At 39.6% G+C, this 18,011-nt stretch overlaps 2 protein-coding genes across 7 annotated transcripts; one reads left to right on the top strand and one right to left on the bottom strand.

Moving 5' to 3' along the window:
• The first annotated feature begins 334 nt into the window (after window positions 1-334).
• LOC136710097 (fibronectin type III and SPRY domain-containing protein 2) lies at window positions 335-9,323 on the top strand. The gene is made up of 14 exons (XM_066685736.1): window positions 335-441; window positions 1,183-1,245; window positions 1,728-1,938; window positions 2,189-2,284; window positions 2,384-2,617; window positions 3,236-3,258; window positions 4,114-4,235; window positions 5,113-5,271; window positions 6,048-6,182; window positions 6,433-6,577; window positions 6,897-7,030; window positions 7,161-7,293; window positions 7,391-7,567; window positions 8,534-9,323. Exons 3-14 carry the CDS (start codon window positions 1,729-1,731, stop codon window positions 8,778-8,780), a joined length of 1,815 nt encoding a protein of 604 aa, XP_066541833.1. The 5' UTR covers window positions 335-441; window positions 1,183-1,245; window position 1,728; the 3' UTR covers window positions 8,781-9,323.
• Window positions 9,324-10,206: 883 nt separating this feature from the next.
• On the bottom strand, window positions 10,207-18,011 carry LOC136709891 (KH homology domain-containing protein 4-like). 6 transcript variants are annotated; one of them, XM_066685455.1, is made up of 14 exons: window positions 17,745-17,867; window positions 16,654-16,906; window positions 16,129-16,248; window positions 15,168-15,244; window positions 15,024-15,076; window positions 14,388-14,611; window positions 13,353-13,561; window positions 12,931-12,991; window positions 12,330-12,387; window positions 11,312-11,568; window positions 11,125-11,217; window positions 10,905-10,969; window positions 10,700-10,815; window positions 10,207-10,497 (listed from the first exon to the last, which is right to left on the bottom strand). In XM_066685455.1, the coding sequence occupies exons 1-14, from the start codon at window positions 17,762-17,764 to the stop codon at window positions 10,346-10,348; spliced, it is 1,758 nt and encodes a 585-aa protein (XP_066541552.1). In that variant the 5' UTR covers window positions 17,765-17,867; the 3' UTR covers window positions 10,207-10,345. The 6 variants fall into 6 exon arrangements, with proteins under 6 accessions (XP_066541552.1, XP_066541550.1, XP_066541551.1 ...); XM_066685453.1 differs by having other exon boundaries at window positions 10,208-10,497; window positions 10,905-10,972; window positions 17,745-17,864; XM_066685454.1 differs by lacking the exon at window positions 17,745-17,867 and adding an exon at window positions 17,894-18,011 and having other exon boundaries at window positions 10,209-10,497; window positions 10,905-10,972.

Genomic DNA, 18,011 nt, shown 5'->3' with positions numbered 1-18,011 from the left:
CCAGCTTTTGGCAGCTGGCCGATTTGGACTGCGCATGCAGCAGCCCGACATCTCCTATTTCGCTTGGGCGGTCGTGACGCAGGTTTTCCCCGCTGTTCTGATTGGCCAATGACAATGATTGGCTTCTTCTTATTATTATGACTGGCTATCATATGACTTACTATCTCATAGCGTATGGCCTTTTTTCATGCGGCGGAAATGGCTTCCATAATCTCTTTACTGGAGGAGCCTAGTCTTACTTAATATATTTTTATTATTTGACATTGAAAATATAAGTAAAAAAAGTGCGCACATGACTACCATTACGTATTAAGGTGGTATTTTGTCTTACAATTACAGCTTCAAAATCATTGTGATGCTTCACTGTGGGAACAGAGCCTCTGTCATTTCTACTCCAGTCACAGCACTGCAGAAACTGTGCTATGTAACGTTTGAAGGATGGTAGGGAAACCTTTGTACAGCGCTGCAACTGTAGGGGGAGCCTTGGAGTAAAATACCAAATTCTAGAGCTGCTTTAATGGGAACATAGCCAAAGTACCTTTACAGTGTGTGAAAAAATGTTTAGTGTGTTTTCTACGTGCCTGTGTGGGTTTCCTCAAGCAGCTCCAGTTTCCACCCACAGTAGAAAAAAAAAACACTGTTGGTGGTGGATTGTCTGTTCAATTGTCCACAGGTGTGAGCGTGTGGTGCCCTGTGATGGACTGGCACTCTGTCCTGCCTTGGGCCTCTGTACACTCTGTAGGACCAATGAAGGGTTATGATTTGTATAAACACAAACTGAAGTCCTTATGTCCTTTAAAGAGGCCACTTCCAAAAATAGACAGTAGAGGCATGCACTGCATATCTGTAAGTGTACACTACAGCCTTCAGAGTTGCCAGGTCCATGGTTTTCATGCCAAATCGGGATTGTTCTAAATGCACATGGATGAAAAAAATTGCAGACTGCAGTTTTTAGGGCTTCGTTTAAAAGTGGGTATTTTTACAATATTGTTTGATTTCAGACAAAATTAAATCATCTTTCTGTAGTGCCTGAAAAAAAGCATAAACAACAGATGCAGAGTGTGTAATTCTAGTTAAAAAATAGGATATATATATATATATATATATATATATATACACGTCATTTTTTTCTTTCGTGGACCTGGCAACCATCTCTGTCCTTCTTTCTATATTTGGCTGAAGGGTGGATCTGTCCGGCTGCTGCTTCTGTAAGAGTGAACTGCAAAACTTTCCCAAACCCTGAGGGTGAGGATCATTTTATTTACTTGAAAAAAGGAAATCTTAACCCATTAATGTCCAAGTTTAAAGTAGTTTATTATGCTGAATAGTTAGGAAGCTTCACTAACTTCTGCTAATTATTCATTTTACAGAATTTTTCAGTGTTTTTTCTGTAATGCCAGTCCTGGTCTGTTTCTACTTTTTATGAATATTTATGCACAAATCAGCACAAACCTCATCATAATTTATAAATGGTTATCTCCACTATTAATGTTTCAATATCTACTCTCCACTATGATTTATCTATGATTTAGTAACTGTTAATTCAACAGTAAGGGTTCAGATTTATGCTTTGTGCATTTGTGTGTGCAGCAAGTTTTATTCACTTTCTACCTTTTACCTGAACTCAGAAGCTAAATTATACTGAATTAATGTGGACTAACCGTTTATTGTCTGTGTATGATGTATGTGTGTGTATGATGTATATTTGTGTGTGTGTGTGTGTGTAGTATGGATGCGTATGAGATGAGGGGTCGTCTGCAGGTGATAGCAGAGGAGATGGTAGTGAGTGAGGAAGAGGAGGGTGATGGAGGTGGATGTGTTGAAGGGTCATTTGTTTTGGTCAGTAAGAAGCCTGTGTCATCTGACCCTTCCAAACACTCTGGAGAACCCACACAGGATAAAACTGGCTCACTGCAGAACACAGCACAGAAACTTAGGGTCAGCACTGCACCTCCTTAGAACCAATAAATCAACCTAGCAACCATGCACTTCCTAGCCAATACCCAGCATCACTTTAGCAACTGTCTAAGATATACTTTAATTTCTTCTTATTAGTAGTAGTAATAATAACAATAACAATAAATATAATAACAATACATAATTATTATTAATTATTAATTAATTAGCTGTTGTTAATGATTAATGAATATTAATTAATTTAAAATAACAATGCTTTTTGTTTGTATAGAATGAGCTGAGTGAGAACAGCAGTCGACTAAGGGAAAAAATTTCTCAGATGGAAAACTTTGCTGGAAATTTGGAGGAAATCTTCATAACTGTTGAGGTAATTCTTATTTAAACAAGTAAATAAAGCTCTGAGATCTGAGAAAAACATCCGACACTGGTGTGAGAATTGCATTGTATGTGTGTGTGCTTTCTGCAGGAGAACTTTGCTCGTCAGGAGCAGAACCTGGAGCAGCATTACAGTGAGGTTCTGCAGACCCTGTCTCAGAGAAACACTGAAAACAGTGCTACCCTGATGGAGCAGAAGAAGCAGAAACTTGAAGCACTGTACACTAAGCTAATATCTTGCGGACACATGCTGGACATTAGCAAAGAGCTAATTGAGAATGCTCAAGCGCTGAATCGCTGCCAGAACAAACATGCTTTCCTTCAGGTTTGATCACTTTACAATTATGATCACTGTACAAGAATATAGCAGTATTTTCACAGAAACTGTTTAGTAGTGTATGTTTAGTGTATGAATTTTGCATCTTTAATTTTACACCAAAGGGCAGCACAGTGGTGCAGCAGGTAGTGTCACTGTCTCACAGCTCCAGGGTCCTGGGGTTGTGGGTTCGAGCCCCCTTCCAGGTGACTGTCGGTGAGGAGTTTGGTGTGTTCTCCCTGTGTCCGCATGGGTTTCCTCCCATGGTCCAAAAACACATGTTGGTAGGTGGATTGGTGACGCAAAAATGTCAATAGGTGTGAGGGTGTGAGAGAATGTGTGTGTGAGTCTGTGTCACCCTGCAATGGACTGGCGCCACCTCTAGGATGTGTTCCTACCTTGCACCCAGTAATTCCAGATAGGCTCTAAACACACCGGGACCCTGAAATGGATACGCGGATTGGTTACAGGCAGTGAATGAACATAGTAATTGCTTATGGTGCTTAAATAAAAATTTGTTGGAAATATTGCTAACCTTTAGACTTAGCTTTTTATCCATCACTATCACTTTAATCTTATGTTAAATCCGTATACAGTATATGACAGTGTTACTTTTCTGATTGACAGGCCGTCATGCCAGTCATTAAGAGGTAAGAGTGCATGCTGGGAGTTTAATAGAATGGCTGCCATGCTAATAATGATGGTGTGTTTTAGCAAGTGCATGTTAGCATATAAAAGTTAAAGCCTTTTACATTTTACTACATTTAGGTGTTATATGTTTAAATTGCAAACACAAAGCAGAAATATGATAAAACACCTAAGTCGACCAAAATGAAATTGCTCTGAGAATGGGGTTGGCATGATGGGGCAACCCTCTATCAAGAGAGGTTTGTTTATGTCACCATGGCAATGCACACAGCCTTGAGACAGAAGCTAAGTTTTTTAGCCGTTTACTGTTTTTTTTTTTATCTCTTTACCAGCCCATATACTCCAGTAGAGTGGAAATCTTTACTGCAGCACACACACAGTAGATATTTTGGCATTCTCTAGAAATGTAAATCTGGTTAATATTTGTTAGATGTCTTTCCCCACATATGTGTGTCTCTGTGTGCAGGGGTATATGTCTGTGTGTGTGTGTTTTGTCTTTCCCTTCTCTCAGTTTGATGCAAATTTCGGCCCAGAATCCTTGTTTAAAGCCCCTGGGACCACTTAGCTTTAGCTTACGAGATTGCTCAGATTTGAAGAAATGGTGGAGCCAGGCTTGTGTTTAGCTGACCCATTTTAAGGCCGCTCATTCTACATCAAGAGGAGCAATACTGGTGAAATACAGCAGATATTTATTTTATTATGGGGAGTTATGAAATATATAAAATAATTTGTACATTTACACTCTGGGCCCTGAGTAGCCAGATCAGCTGAATTAGAAAGAAAAGTTTAGTTTTCCAGGGGCTTTAAGCAACAATTTTCCTGTGTTTATTGTGGTTAAAAATGCTCTGTTGTATCAGGATTGAGGAATTTGCAAAAGAGGAGGTGGAGCTGAAGGTGGGCGTGTCTATGGAATTTGTCACACCCACAGCCGACCTGTCCAGTGTTAAACAGATGATGGAATCCGTTAACGTGGTTCCAGGTGAGAGTTCTGGAGGTTCATTGTTCAGTGGATTTTAAGTCACTGACCACTCTTTTTCATACTTCTAACCATGATCTGTTTGTTTAACGATGAATGTGCTCTGAAGTGGAACCGAGAGAATTGCATAGTTTTATGTAGATAGTTAAAATAATTTTTCTGCAGCTGACTCCTGTTAGATTTTTGTGGGTGGGGAAAAGTTTGGCTAATGTGGTGTCATGTCTGCCAAAAAAGCAACACAGACTTCCAGCTCATTCAGTCTGTAAAGCCCCTTTGGAATTGGTATTCAAGCCTCTAGAAGCAACACGTGGGCTCTTACACTGTCCAGCGCTGTTTTTTTTTCAGCCAGTCAGCATTTGTCACAATTGTGTCGCTAAGAATCCACATTATAATGTCATGGGGGCACAGTGTGTGTGTGTGTTCTACATATCATAGACTACAGTTTTCTGACCTGCTGCCTCTCAGTTTGCAGCTGCAGGGGCGTCCAAACCCAGAATACCCTCAGGGGTTTCATTTTCGCTTCTGCAAGAGCTCCACTAGTGATGTTGTGTTGTTTATGTTGCCATAATGATGCTACTGTTGAACATTCTGAGATTAGACCTGTCCTCACAGCTCAGTTATTAGCTAATATTTAATTAAATGACTATATAAATATATATTGAATATAAAATGTGCAAATATTCTGTGGCATATCTATAAGATGAACATGCATGTTTACATAAATATAAGTGGACTGTGACTGCTTAAAGGTGCTTGCAGTATAAAGAAATGATATTGTATATAAAGTTAACAGTGATGATATATATTTGCAAGTGCCTTAGCAGTGAATTTTTTTCCGTTTTTTGTACCCACCCTCTTGTGTCCATTTTGTGTGTTGCAGCTCCGTCTGCACCTGTGATGAACCCCCAGGTGGTGAACTCTGCCTCAGCCACGTCCCTGCGAGTCTGTTGGAGTTTATTCTCTGACGACACTGTGGACTTCTACCAGCTCTATTGCCGCCAGATCTCGGAAGACATCACCACGGAAACCGAGCAGGATGGTAACCATAGTTACAGACACTGCACACACTGCAACAGGATAATAATAACCAACACAAACCAGTGGGTAACCACAGTTACCTAATCATACTTGAGGGTAACGACATTAAAAACGAACCAGTGAGTAACCACAATTGCCCACGCAATCCTGAGCGTAACAACAGTTACTGACTCAAATGTGCTACTAAGGCCTGACTGCTTGGTCAACTGTTATGAAATGAATTAAGAATCTTAAAAGGAATTTTGACATTTCTGGGGAACTGTTGTTCTGTCATTCAGAAGCTCCATGATTTTTAAAGCAGAACAATATGTTTGAGGAAAAAATTACTGTTGTTTGTACATGGCTGAAATTTAACTCGTCTGTGGATGAGTTGAGTTGAGTTCACTGAAGATGAACTGAGATGAGGATGTTGCTCTATTCTTGCTCCCACCTAGAGCAACATCCTCATCTCAGTTCATCTTCAGTTGCTTTTAAATGTTTGGAGGTCTGTCCTTTGCCTAAATAACTCCAGATGCCATTTCTCTGCTGTAAGCAGAGAGAGAGAGAGAGAGAGAGAGAGAGAGAGAGAGAGAGAGGCCTAGCATGTCATGACCGAAACCCTTTTTTTTTTTTAGCTATTTACTGACCCCGGGGCTTTGTAAATACATTAGAACTGTTGCATGAGAGATACTCACTCATGAATAAATGAGTTCTCCACAACTGTAGAAATTCTCTAACCCAGCTCCTTATATTGCTTGAATATCTGAAGTTAAGTGTATGTGTGTGTTGTCCCCTCAGTGTGTGTGCGGAAGGTAAAGGAGACTCACTGTTTGGTGAAGGATCTCCTGCCAAACTCTCAGTACGAATTCTGGGTCACAGCAACAAACACCACAGGCATCAGCCCAGCCAGCGAGAGAGCTGTGTATATGACAGGTACACACACACACACACACACACACACACTGAGAAGGTAATCAGATACCTACATTTACATGGTTGTTGTTCTTTTCTATTAAACAGATTGTTTGAAAAGTTACCCATCTCTTAGATGGATCAGATTAAATGTATCTTTGGGCTGGTCTCAGTGCACACAAATATTTTATATTCTTATTGAGGCATTAGTCCAATTATTAACAGATTATGAGGCAGCAATTAAACATGTGTGTGTGTGTGTTTGTTTTAGTCCCCTCTCCACCGGTGATTAAGCAGCAGGAATGTGTTAGCTGCCGGGATGCTGCACTAATCCGCTGGGACTCAGGGAACACAGACCCAGTCGAGTCGTACACACTTGAACTCAGTGACTTGGAAAACTACAGCAACGTCAACGAGTGAGACACACACTAGCCACCTGCCTAGCTACACAGACACACACTAACATGAATCATTGAAATTACACCCAGCACCCCCATCATTGTACACACATAAAACAGCAATATTCAAATCACCGGCATTTGACAGAGATCATAGATGTATCATTCTGTATTTTGCATCATCTCAATATCAGGAGATCTGAGTCTAAGCTGGATTTTTTATGACAGGGATCAATTTTTGCGAAAGAGTCTGCTGTCGTGTTATCTTAATATTAAAACCATTTAAATACAATCACTGTCACACATTAGTGTGTATGTGTGTGTGTGTTTGTTGTAGGTCTGTAGTAGCGATTCCCACCTGTGAATGTGTGGTTCACTTGCAGCCTTGGAAGCGATATGTTATCCATCTCAGAGCGGTGAACACAGGTGGCGCTAGTGAGAGGAGCGTGCCCATCACCATCTCCACCAATGGTAATAATTCATTATTAGGAACACTATTCCAATATCTTTTATCTCTCAACTCTTATGAAGGAAAAGTAAAAACAAAGTGAAAAAAATAGTGATTGATCTTTGCATTTACTAGGTGTGTGTGTGTTTGCAGGAACATTTTTCCACCTGCTAAAGGACACAGCTCATCCCTGTCTCTCATTTTCTGCTGATGGGTTGACCATGTTTTATTTGGATGAAGATCTTCCTATCAGCGAGATGGTGTTCAGTGAGAACACCTTCTCTAGGTATCACAATCACGCACAGTCAATTATGGAATTCTCACCTTTGGGATGTTGGTATGCATCGTCTGGGGTGAACTGAGGTGTGTGTGTGTGTGTGCAGTTGTGTGGCAGTGCTGGGAGATCTAATTCCTGTTCGAGGGCAACATTACTGGGAGGTGGAGGTGGACGAGTGGGCGGAGTATCGGGTGGGCGTGGCCTATGAGGATACACAGCGCAGCTCTTTTCTGGGAGCTAATGCCACCTCCTGGTGCATGAGACACATTCTTACACCCTCCAGGTGAGAGACACACATAAACGTCACAAATCTATTGACCAGCTGCAGTTTGACAAGTGTGTGATGATTTAGCCGTGCTTCTTCGTAATGCTGTGCTAAAAGCTGCTGTCTGTAGAAAGAACAGTGTGTTATAGAACACGTTCTCTCACACACACTTTACTAAAGCCATATTACTGATGTTGAGCTGTTGCCATGGAAACCCTTTAGAACAGTGCTAAAGGATTAGTAAGCGTGGGTGTTTGATTACAGAGATCAGACCTAGGAGACACACACAGAGGATACAGTACAGAAGATTATGGCATAAGAGAGAAATTTAAAAGGCTTACACAATATAACTTCCCTTACTTTAGTTGATGAACACTATTAAAGTTTTAAAATGTATTCTGCAATCGTCCTTCTATTTATGAATCATAAACTGCACAAACGGTCTGTTTTAAATAAACTGTGATTGTGATGTCACAATTTAATTTTTAAAAAACGGTTTTCTTGGATTTTGGGATATTACAAAACACTGCAATGTTTCAAAACCTTTACATTTCAGCCCAGACCTCTTTTAGAATAAGGCACAATACAGGCCAACCAATCAGGACATGATTAATTTACATATTCTCTAGCTTGTACAGTACTTTATTAAAAATAACATGCAAAATAGCCTGTTTTGAATTGATTGATTATGTCATGTCAGTCTAGATGGGTTTATCTGTCCATGTAATTTGATGTTATGATTTTTTTCGGTAAGGACTGCTTTAAGAATGTGGCAGCCAATCAGAACATAATTAATATTTATATTAATATTCATGTCTTAAACACAATCACAAAAAATTTGTAGAAATGATGATCATAGTATGTGTTTAAAAATACTTGCAGGCATTATAAATATAACGTGAGGGATAAATGTGTGATGTGGGTTCTTAATCATGATAATAATTAATTATTAATTAATTAATTAATGAAAATGGTTCTCCACAGACACAAGTACGAATTCCTGCACAATGGTTGGAGCGCAGACGTCCGCATCACAGTTCAGCCGAGGAGAATTGGAATTCTCCTTGACTACGACCTCGGGACTCTGTCTTTTTACAATGTCCACCTTAATCAGCATCTTCACACCTTCACGCACACTTTCAAACACTTCGTTCAACCCTGCTTCTCCCTAGACCGACCCGGAAAACTGACATTGCATACAGGGCTCACACATACTCCCACACACTCATAACATACTCACATAAACTTCTTTCAGTTCTACTTCTCTTGAACCACAGGGGGGGCTATACATTGTAAACCCACCCCCACCAAAACATCACACACCTTCAGACACATCACCTGGACCTGCTTCTCTGTTGACTCACTTCTCTTGACTGACAGGGTGTTCAACTTTTAACACTGCACATGCACACTACACCCCCATCTCCCCTCTCCCTCCAACCCTATGTGGCTATATTTAATTGAAGTATCATAACAGTTCTCCTGAAAGGGTTGAATGTGGCACTCAGTTAACAGTGGTGTCTGGCCTTGCCCTACATGGAATGTGATTTTTCCAGCTTTCACAATATTATTTACTGTAGATGGTTGAGACGTCAATTCTTTGCAGTCTTTCATTGAGAAATGTTTGTTGAAATATTTGTATTGAGAAACTCACTCATGAAGTTTAGCACAACAGTTGAGAGGCACAAAAACATTGATTGTTGATATTCTCCAGTTTATGGTGACACATTTCAAAACTGTGTATTGGAATATTCTATAAACTCTTATTTTGTCTCTCCCTAACATTTTGGAGTGTGTTGGAGGAATCAAATTTTAAATTTGTTAATTTATATATATATATATATATACACACACACACTACAAAGTAGCTATTCAACAAAAACAGATTTTTTTCTCTGTACCTTTATCATCAGGTAAAAGGTTCAAGGAAATTAACTTTTTTTTTTTTTTTTTTTACACCTTACCAAATGTTCCATTTTTGGAAAGGATTTTGTACATTCAATATTTGTGCTCAGTGTTATTTGATAGTAAAAGCCTATATCAGTTCTTCTCAATCTTGGTCCTGGTGGGCCCCTGCCTTGAAAACGTTTGAGATTCTTAAGCTCATAAAACACCTGATGAAATTAATGAGCAAAACAAAGGAGTGAAGAGAAAACTGTCACCATGGTGGGCACTGGCTCACCAGGACCAGGATTACGAACCACTGGCCTAGAGGTTGGCTAGTGTTGGTAGTAATAAAGCGGTTAGGACTGTGCATGAGGGGTAGGTATTGGAGAGTAAGTGCAGGCTATAAATATCATTAGATGGGGTGAAGTTCAAGATTGGAAATTGCTAGCAGACATGGGTAAGAAACTACAGGTCCCACAGTGTATAGTATTAACTACTATGAGGCCAGAAGTGGTGTTATTCTCAAAGTAAAGAAATGAGGTGAAAGGACATGGGTGACAAGCGCTTATAAGGCTGGTAGATGTTATCTGATGTTAGTGGATTTGTCATGGGCTTAATTCAGGGTAACAACGATGAAGGGAGATGCCAACTTGAGAACCCCTGAGCTGGTGATGTTGTATTTAGCAGGAAGAGAGCAGGCAGGACCCTATGTGAAGCTCTAATGGATTGGCATTTTTTTCCATCTTATCCTTTTATAATTACAATTAAAAACAGCACAGCAGTGTCATTTTATTATTTTAATATCTGAGTATTCCATAGGAACAGTTTCATTGTTTTCCGAAAATCAGAAAAGTTTGAAAAGATTTCAGGATATTCAGCTTGATATCAAAGCCACTTTGTGTGTTTAATCTAAGTGTTGTTCTTCCTCACGTTGCGAGTTCTCTCCTCTTCTTCATCTGACGAGTCTCCTCCGTAAGGTACAAGTCCTGAGGTGTCAACCTTTACCTTCTTTACATCTACATTATCATCATCATCATCATCATTATTATTATCATCATCACCTGAAAGACAGAAAATAAATCATAAATTTCATTTTGTTGTGAACATATCAGGAATAGTCAAATATTTTATTTGAACACTTCACTTCTGCTTAATCTTTTCTTTTCTCTGATTACTCAAATCCAGATCATAACCCTTTCAAATTTCACATTGATTTGTTTGGTTCTCTGATATAGAACAGTTTTAAAATATTAAACTCTTTACCTAAATCATGACTGTATTTCTCACTACTTGTGCATTTGATTGAGGACTGTTCTGTTTCTCTTGGCCTTTTCCGCACAGCCGAGGGCACTGGGGCTGGAGGTGGGGGCATCAACACCCTACACATACATATCAAAATTATTATGAATAATATTTTTTTTGTTAATTATCACGGAGGCTGACTGCTTAATTTAGATAGAATACTCACATGTCTGTTCCACTATCATCTTTAGGACTGCCCTCTGTCTCCTTCACCGGATCAGCAAGTTTAATCTGCTATACACACGCACACAGACACACACAGTTAAGGAATCTTTATGAGCCTGCAGAATGTGACTGTAAAACAGGATGGTGATAACTGTCCTGAGAAAATTCAAAAGGTAGTCTTAATTCCTGATAAATATGCACTCGCACACAGATTGCTGTACCTCTTCCGCCTCTTCACTGTCCTCTATAAAGTGTCTCTTCGGGCTCCTGGACTCTGCAGGACTGGATGAAGAGTTTGTTGCACTGCCCTCGCCCTAACATACAAAAACATCAACAGAAAAGCATTTTATGCTTCTGTTATCAGTAAACCAAAACTGGCACGTGTGTGTGTGTGGCTGTCTCAAGCACCTGTATTACCTCTAGCACAAACGCTGGAGGTTGTCGAGGACAGACTGGGTACTGCACCATGCCTGGTGAGATGTGAGTCTGTGTTTGAGAGGGTGTGTTCGTGGTGATAGGGGTGTGTGTGGAAGGTCCGCTGGCTCCATTCCAGTACCCGGCTGCCACAGGGTACGATGGGTAAGCACTACTGTAGCCATTAGTGGGGTAACCATACCAAGACTGAGCGCTGTAACTGCTGTTGGAGGAATAACCAGTTGGATATGCTAAAAACAAACAGACAGAGTTATCAACCTCAAGCTCACTTTAAAAAGAGATGTCAGGTTTCTTTTTTTAACCACCATAGAGGGTTAACTCTACATTCTTAGCACCTAATAGACCTGGCTTTGAACTCGCTAACTCATATTCTTTGAAGTTTAAAACCTGCTCCACCAGGACACTGTTCTTGTTTCTGAAAAGTGCTGCACCAATTAAGAGGAATAATATATATTGCATTATAGGCCTGCTCAACCTGTTTATACACAGAGCAGGGGAAAGATATGTTTAAAATTATATAAGTACAAAGCAGCAAATTACTTTCAAAATCGTAGGAACAAATGCTGGACTGTCCCACTGCGTGAGCAGGAAAAGTGTAAAACATTAGCATAAGTGTAAATGTGTGCAAGCAGGAGGAGAGTAAAAGCAGGATTTCTAGTCTCCTTTTTTTCCCCTCTCTGCTGCTGAATCTACTTTAGGAGGTGAGTATCAGCAAGAGACACATCTTCATTGACTCTGCCTTCATTAACCTCCAGATAGAGATGAAACAAACAGACTTTACCTACATTAAAACAAGGTAAAGCCATTAAAAGGAATGTTATCAAGTAGTAACAAAACCTAAATCTCAGTCTTTTTGCTACAGTGCTAAAAAAACTAAAGGAACAAACTTCTGACGTGACAGACAAAGCTTGTGAAGGCTTAGGAGAACAGTGACATCTGGTGTTTCACAAGACATACACCAGCTTTAATCTCCATGAGGAATGTTGTTTACCTTGTGTGGAACCAGTGGCTGTGTATGCAGACAACATACGGGAATGCTCCGCTCTCACCTGAAACACATACAATATACAGGCTTAGACAGAACACTGGGACTGACTTAAAATGTGCTTGAACATTTAGGATTAAAAAGTACTAAAGCAACTCCCGGAAATACCCCTCCATTGATTTGAACTTGTTTTTTTCTATTCTTTTTGTCTTTTCTATAAACGCACCTTGTTGACTTGTCAGTGTGAATATTTTTAGGTGCTTGAAAACAAATGGGTGTATAAGCAGACAACACCATGACTGAACATTTCTACCCTGAAACCAAAGACAGTTTGCATGACAAATGTAAAGAACCAATCCCATTAACTGGTGTGGTGGGGCTTTAGCGTAGGCAAGAAGCAGAGGGGTACGTTAAGATAGAGGCAGGGACTAGGCACACCGAATGAGGGCAAAGGTTTAGAGTTACATCCAAGCCACATTTAAGGCACTGCAATATTTTTTTCTTCTTTGGAAATTACTTCTAAACATAATGTTTCAGAGAGATTTTAAGATCAATTCAGATTTAAGATTCAATGATCAGTGTGGGACTTGACGAGTTTATTACTCACAGTCTCCAAAAGACTCTCGCACAGTTTCTTGGCTGACTCCAGTCCAGTAGAGTTCGGGTGGCTGTAAATAAAGGAAAGGTATCATTAAATCTGAGAGCATGAAGAAACCTTCATCCGGACCTTTAAAAAGTGATTCTGTTACTGTTTCTGTCCACTCCTCATTTAAAACCATTTTTACATTTGTGTTATGCAAATAAATTTCTTCTATAAAAGTAAACAGGTGAAGTCTCCTCTTAATACAGATGAACTGTTATAATGATTTATTACAAGTAATGATAAAATACCTGATGTATAGAATCATTAAAATCTCTACATCTCATTACATATTAATAACAAAAAAAAAAGTCCAACAGAAATACTGAGGTCTCAATGGCTTATATTCACTCAATACTGATAAATAATAGTAATGGTATTATTATTACCTGATATAGAGATAGAGTGGTTCAAATGATTCCCTGCGCGAGGCCTGTTCGATATACCCAGAGCCTTTCCCCCGGAGGAAGACCCTGGCACCCGTCTCGCTCTGGATATGCTGCAGGTACGACCCATTCGGACCCTCCACCTTCTCATTCACGTTGAAGCCCTCCACACACTGCTCCAAGCCTACAAAGATCTTAGTGTGCACAAAACTCTGCAACCAGCACCAGAGGCATAGCAGTTACACTCTAGACTAGCACTAAAACACATACACCCCAGTTCCAATCTACACTAACCTACACTCAACACTCACATACACCAGCTGTGGAAGAACAGCCATTCAAAATACTTACACTAAACACACACGCACCAGCTCAACACACCACACACTCTCACAGTGAACATTGCACCAAGACAAAGCTAATAATCCTTAGGCCCTTTAGTTAAAAACCTGAATTAAATCACAAGTTTAATCTGAGATCTGAGATTACAGGAGACAGGAAACAAAAAACACCCAACCCCAACCCAACCAAGCACTAACAGTGTGTGAGAAGCTAAAAAGATTACTATGTCCACTAAATGCCACTGCCAAAGGGAGAACAGTGCTGTGCTGTTCTATCTTTGTGATATTTTCACCAACGCATGTAACAGATGTTTTGTTATTTGGAAATGTTAGTTTGTGGAAAAAAATAATATAATCCATCCCCTTTAAAGTAATGAAATAAACTGTACGTTAGGTTTATATTTCAGATCAGATTTCAAGGTCTTTTTAATGTGATTTCAGAAATCAAATATGGCCCAACAGCAAGAAGGTCCAAAAATATTTATTTTACTCCTAATACGAGCCCCTACAAATAAAACTGTCACCTGGAACCTTATTATTCTTAACTTATTTTTCTTTTGCAGGCTGAACAGCTGCTGGAGTAAAAATACATGTGAGAAAGACAAGTTTAAAACACTGGTGTAAATGTGTGAACAGCAGGAGAGTAAAAGCAAGATTTATAGGTCCCAGCTGGCGAGATTAAGTGTATGGTACCTACCCCCGAGTGTGGTGGTGGGGGTCTGTGTGCAGGGGTAACTGGGGTGTTTGTCCGGGTGCTAGACTGTGTTTGGGGGGGCAAATGAGGCCGTGGAGTCTGCAGGGCTGCAGCAGGGCGAGGGGGTTGTGGGTAAACTGGCACCGGGGGCATGACTGCAGGTTGCTGCCCTCCACACGCCCTCAACACGTCCTCAGAAATGATCTCTTTTATCCTCATCACTGCCTCTGAAAGGGGGGAAAAAACCCAATCAGGAATAAACTCGCACACAGAGTACACCCACAAAACAATGATCCATCTTACTCTCACCATCCAGGGATCATCTAACAAACTCAATAGCAGTCAGACGTCACATTCACATGCTTAACTTCTAAAATAGTGCTGGGCAACATACTGATAGTTTATATTCACAATCATCATCTTTTCTGCCTTTCCATTTCAGGTTCGCAGTTATATTCACAATAAATTACACAAAAAATACACTGAGTATATGGTGGATAAAGTCAATAATTAAAAAGAGCACTACTACTACCACCACCATGTTTCACTGCAGAGAAAACAGAATATGAATTGTTACTAAAGATTAATAGTTTTTGAAAGATGAACAAGACATCAAACAAGACGCGAAAACATACATACTGTTGACCTCATCCTGTGTGTGGCCCTGAACGTGCAGATATAGAGGACGATCTCTGATTAAAGAAATTTACAATTAATAACAGATACAAAAAACAAGGATAAAAAAAAAACCTGTACAAGAGAAAAGGTTAAACAAATACATACACTGCTGTATTAGATTTATCAGAGTCGCTTATGTACAGGCCTTTAGTGGACACCACGGCACCACTGTACTGACGGATCTGCAACACATACAGATTAGAAGTCAGGTTTCGTAATAAAGAGAAAGAGGCACATGTATTTCAGTCCATATTTACAGATAGAGTGACAGAAGCCACAAACCTATTAAGGTCCATGATTTGTTACATGTATACATTTGATCTGATAAGTTGATTTGTTTCACACTGGAATTTAGTGAGTGTCTACATTGCTTATTTAGCTGCTCCCTATTCGCATTTTTGGTTCCACCTTTAATAGGCACACTTGCCAGGCTGGTTAATGCTGTGTTCCAAACCACACCGACTTGCACTGTCTACACTACTGAGTGCCCTTTTGATAATGATTTTTTTTTTAATCCTGTACATTATGCAGTTTGATAATGCATTAGTAATGCTGTGGAAACTGCAGTTGTATAAATAAGATCATTTTACATTAACTACAGAAAAAACATCAAACGAAAAACTGAGACGATTCATGTGTGACGACTGGAGCAAGTTTTTTTTTTATTTTATTCTCCCTCATGTGTATAACTCAAGTTTAAAACAAGAATAACCACTGAAAAAAAGCTATGTATCCCATGATGTTCACTCATAATGCACTGTTTTCATTTAAGGCATGCATAGCTATGGTAACAAATTTACTGTTAAATGAAAGGATTTGACCTGATTTCTAAACTTGTTGAAGTGAAGGCAGCCTGCAAATGTTCTTGTGATGTCCATCTCTTGTCTTTTGTGCTGCCACAACGTCTAATTGGTTGCACATGAACAGGATGTTGGTTCAGTTTGAACTGGACTGAGACAACCTCTTTTGTGGTCCAAAGCTCTTTTCACATATGCTGATTTGGTCTAGACCAAACAAGGCATGTATGAAAGCATCCTTAAATGCTATTGAACAAATGTAGTTTTACCTCTTCCTGCGTTTTGCTGTTAGTAAGCAGGTTCCTGCAGTTCACTGGAACATCATTAATGTCCACTTCAGTCACCAAAACCTCTTCACTGCTCACAGACTGCGGTGTACAGGTGGGGGCCTACACAAACACAGTCACAAAGAAAAGAAAAGGAAATGGAAGATTGTATTTAAATTCATTCCTGGTGGAGAGGGACATTCAAGACAATGTGAGGTACAGAAACCTATTTAGTTGATATTTCCATTTTTCATCATCGTTATTCCAAACAAAACAATTGGGACTTGCTTAACTGTGTGGAGACTGTGGAGAGGAAATAAAATACTGTGTCCGTGTTGCACATATTGAGAACCTGATTCCATTCAATACTACTATAAAGAAAGGAGTTGATTAAATATAATTTCACTAAAACCCTTTGTACTTACTTAAAGAATCATGTGGAAATATTGGTTAAAAATGTGAAATAAAGCATTAACACATTACAGAAATAGTTTGTTTAGATACATGTATCAAATCAATGGTCAAGACCTTGCTCGGTAGGGGCTGCAGGGGTTTCAGTTTGCCTTTAGCCAATAACATGGCATTAATTTTTGCTGCCATTGCAGCTGCCATCTCCACTCCTCCAGGGGCTGCTGTGGAACCACCTGCTGAAGGCTGAGTGCCCGCTGTACCAGCCTGTACAGATTCGCCTTGGGGCGACAGGGCATGGGTCATGTTACCCAAAATACCCTGCAGCACATTTGTTTTGGACTTGGGCTGATCCCATCGACTGTTCAGGCACCTGCAGAAGAAAAACACCACCACAAATGAGCAAAATAACCAACTTTGGTTCTATTAAAACCCATTCAGTAGACACTCCAGTGATTATTCTTCAAGGTATGATACAGCAAATCAACTTTAAAAGTGGCCATCCCATGTGGGGGACCCACTCTATGGAACATAAACTGGTTAATTTCAGGACTAAAAAGAAAAGGTTTCTCAAGAATTACACTAGTAATAATAATAAATATTCGTTTCTATAAAAAGGACTAGATAATTTATGAGGGATAATTCTGCCTGCTAGAGTAAACAGTAATTGTGTTTTTAAATATAATTTTAGGAAAAATGACAAAAAAATTATTAAAACATGTCAAACGTGCACAGTAAGTGATAAATTCAATGAGCACTAAATAAACCTATGTTTAAAAAGAACTTGTAGGCCGTGGAACCGCGGTCTAGAGTTGGATGGTTGGGCGGGTTTGTGCGCAGGGAAGTAGGCTGCGGCTGAAGCTGAGAGACGGCAGCCTGTTCAGTCTCTGCGGATCTTTACTATAGGAGGTTAGTATCAGCGGCACTCGCAGCTTTTAGAGGCCGCTTTCAGACCCTCCACATACATATACATATATTATAACAAAAAATAAGTACATAGAAAAATAAACCGAAGAAGCCCCAATGCTACAGCCAGCGGAGATAATGGATAAAGGCTAGCGTGTAAATAAAAACGACAAATATATGTAATCAGATATTTAACATACGATAAATAAATATCAATATACTTAAATTAACCCCCGTGTACTATTTGCCGAAAATTCCTGAAGCTACTGCTAAAATAGTTCAAAAGTTTGAATGTAGCATTCCACCTTAAATAATGCAGCTCCATTTAAGGTGGAACAGATTATTCTTACGAGAATCTCGGCTTTTAACGCTGCAAGTAAATAATCATGTCCTTTTAACAGTCTACTTGCTGTAAGTGTTTAATAAAGTAAAACAGACATAAGAATAAACTCACGGAGTCCCCGACGCCATGGGTTTAATATAAAGAGGCAGCGTAAACCCTGGAAGCTTCTCACTGGAGGTAGCTCAGCGATGAAAGCTGAAGAACGATTCAGCAAATGATTTGCTGAATC

This window comes from Hoplias malabaricus, chromosome 11 (assembly GCF_029633855.1).
Source record: "Hoplias malabaricus isolate fHopMal1 chromosome 11, fHopMal1.hap1, whole genome shotgun sequence".
Classification (NCBI taxonomy): Eukaryota; Metazoa; Chordata; class Actinopteri; order Characiformes; family Erythrinidae; genus Hoplias; species Hoplias malabaricus.
Note: the sequence above shows the minus strand (reverse complement) of the source record. Positions and strands in the feature narration are given on the sequence as shown.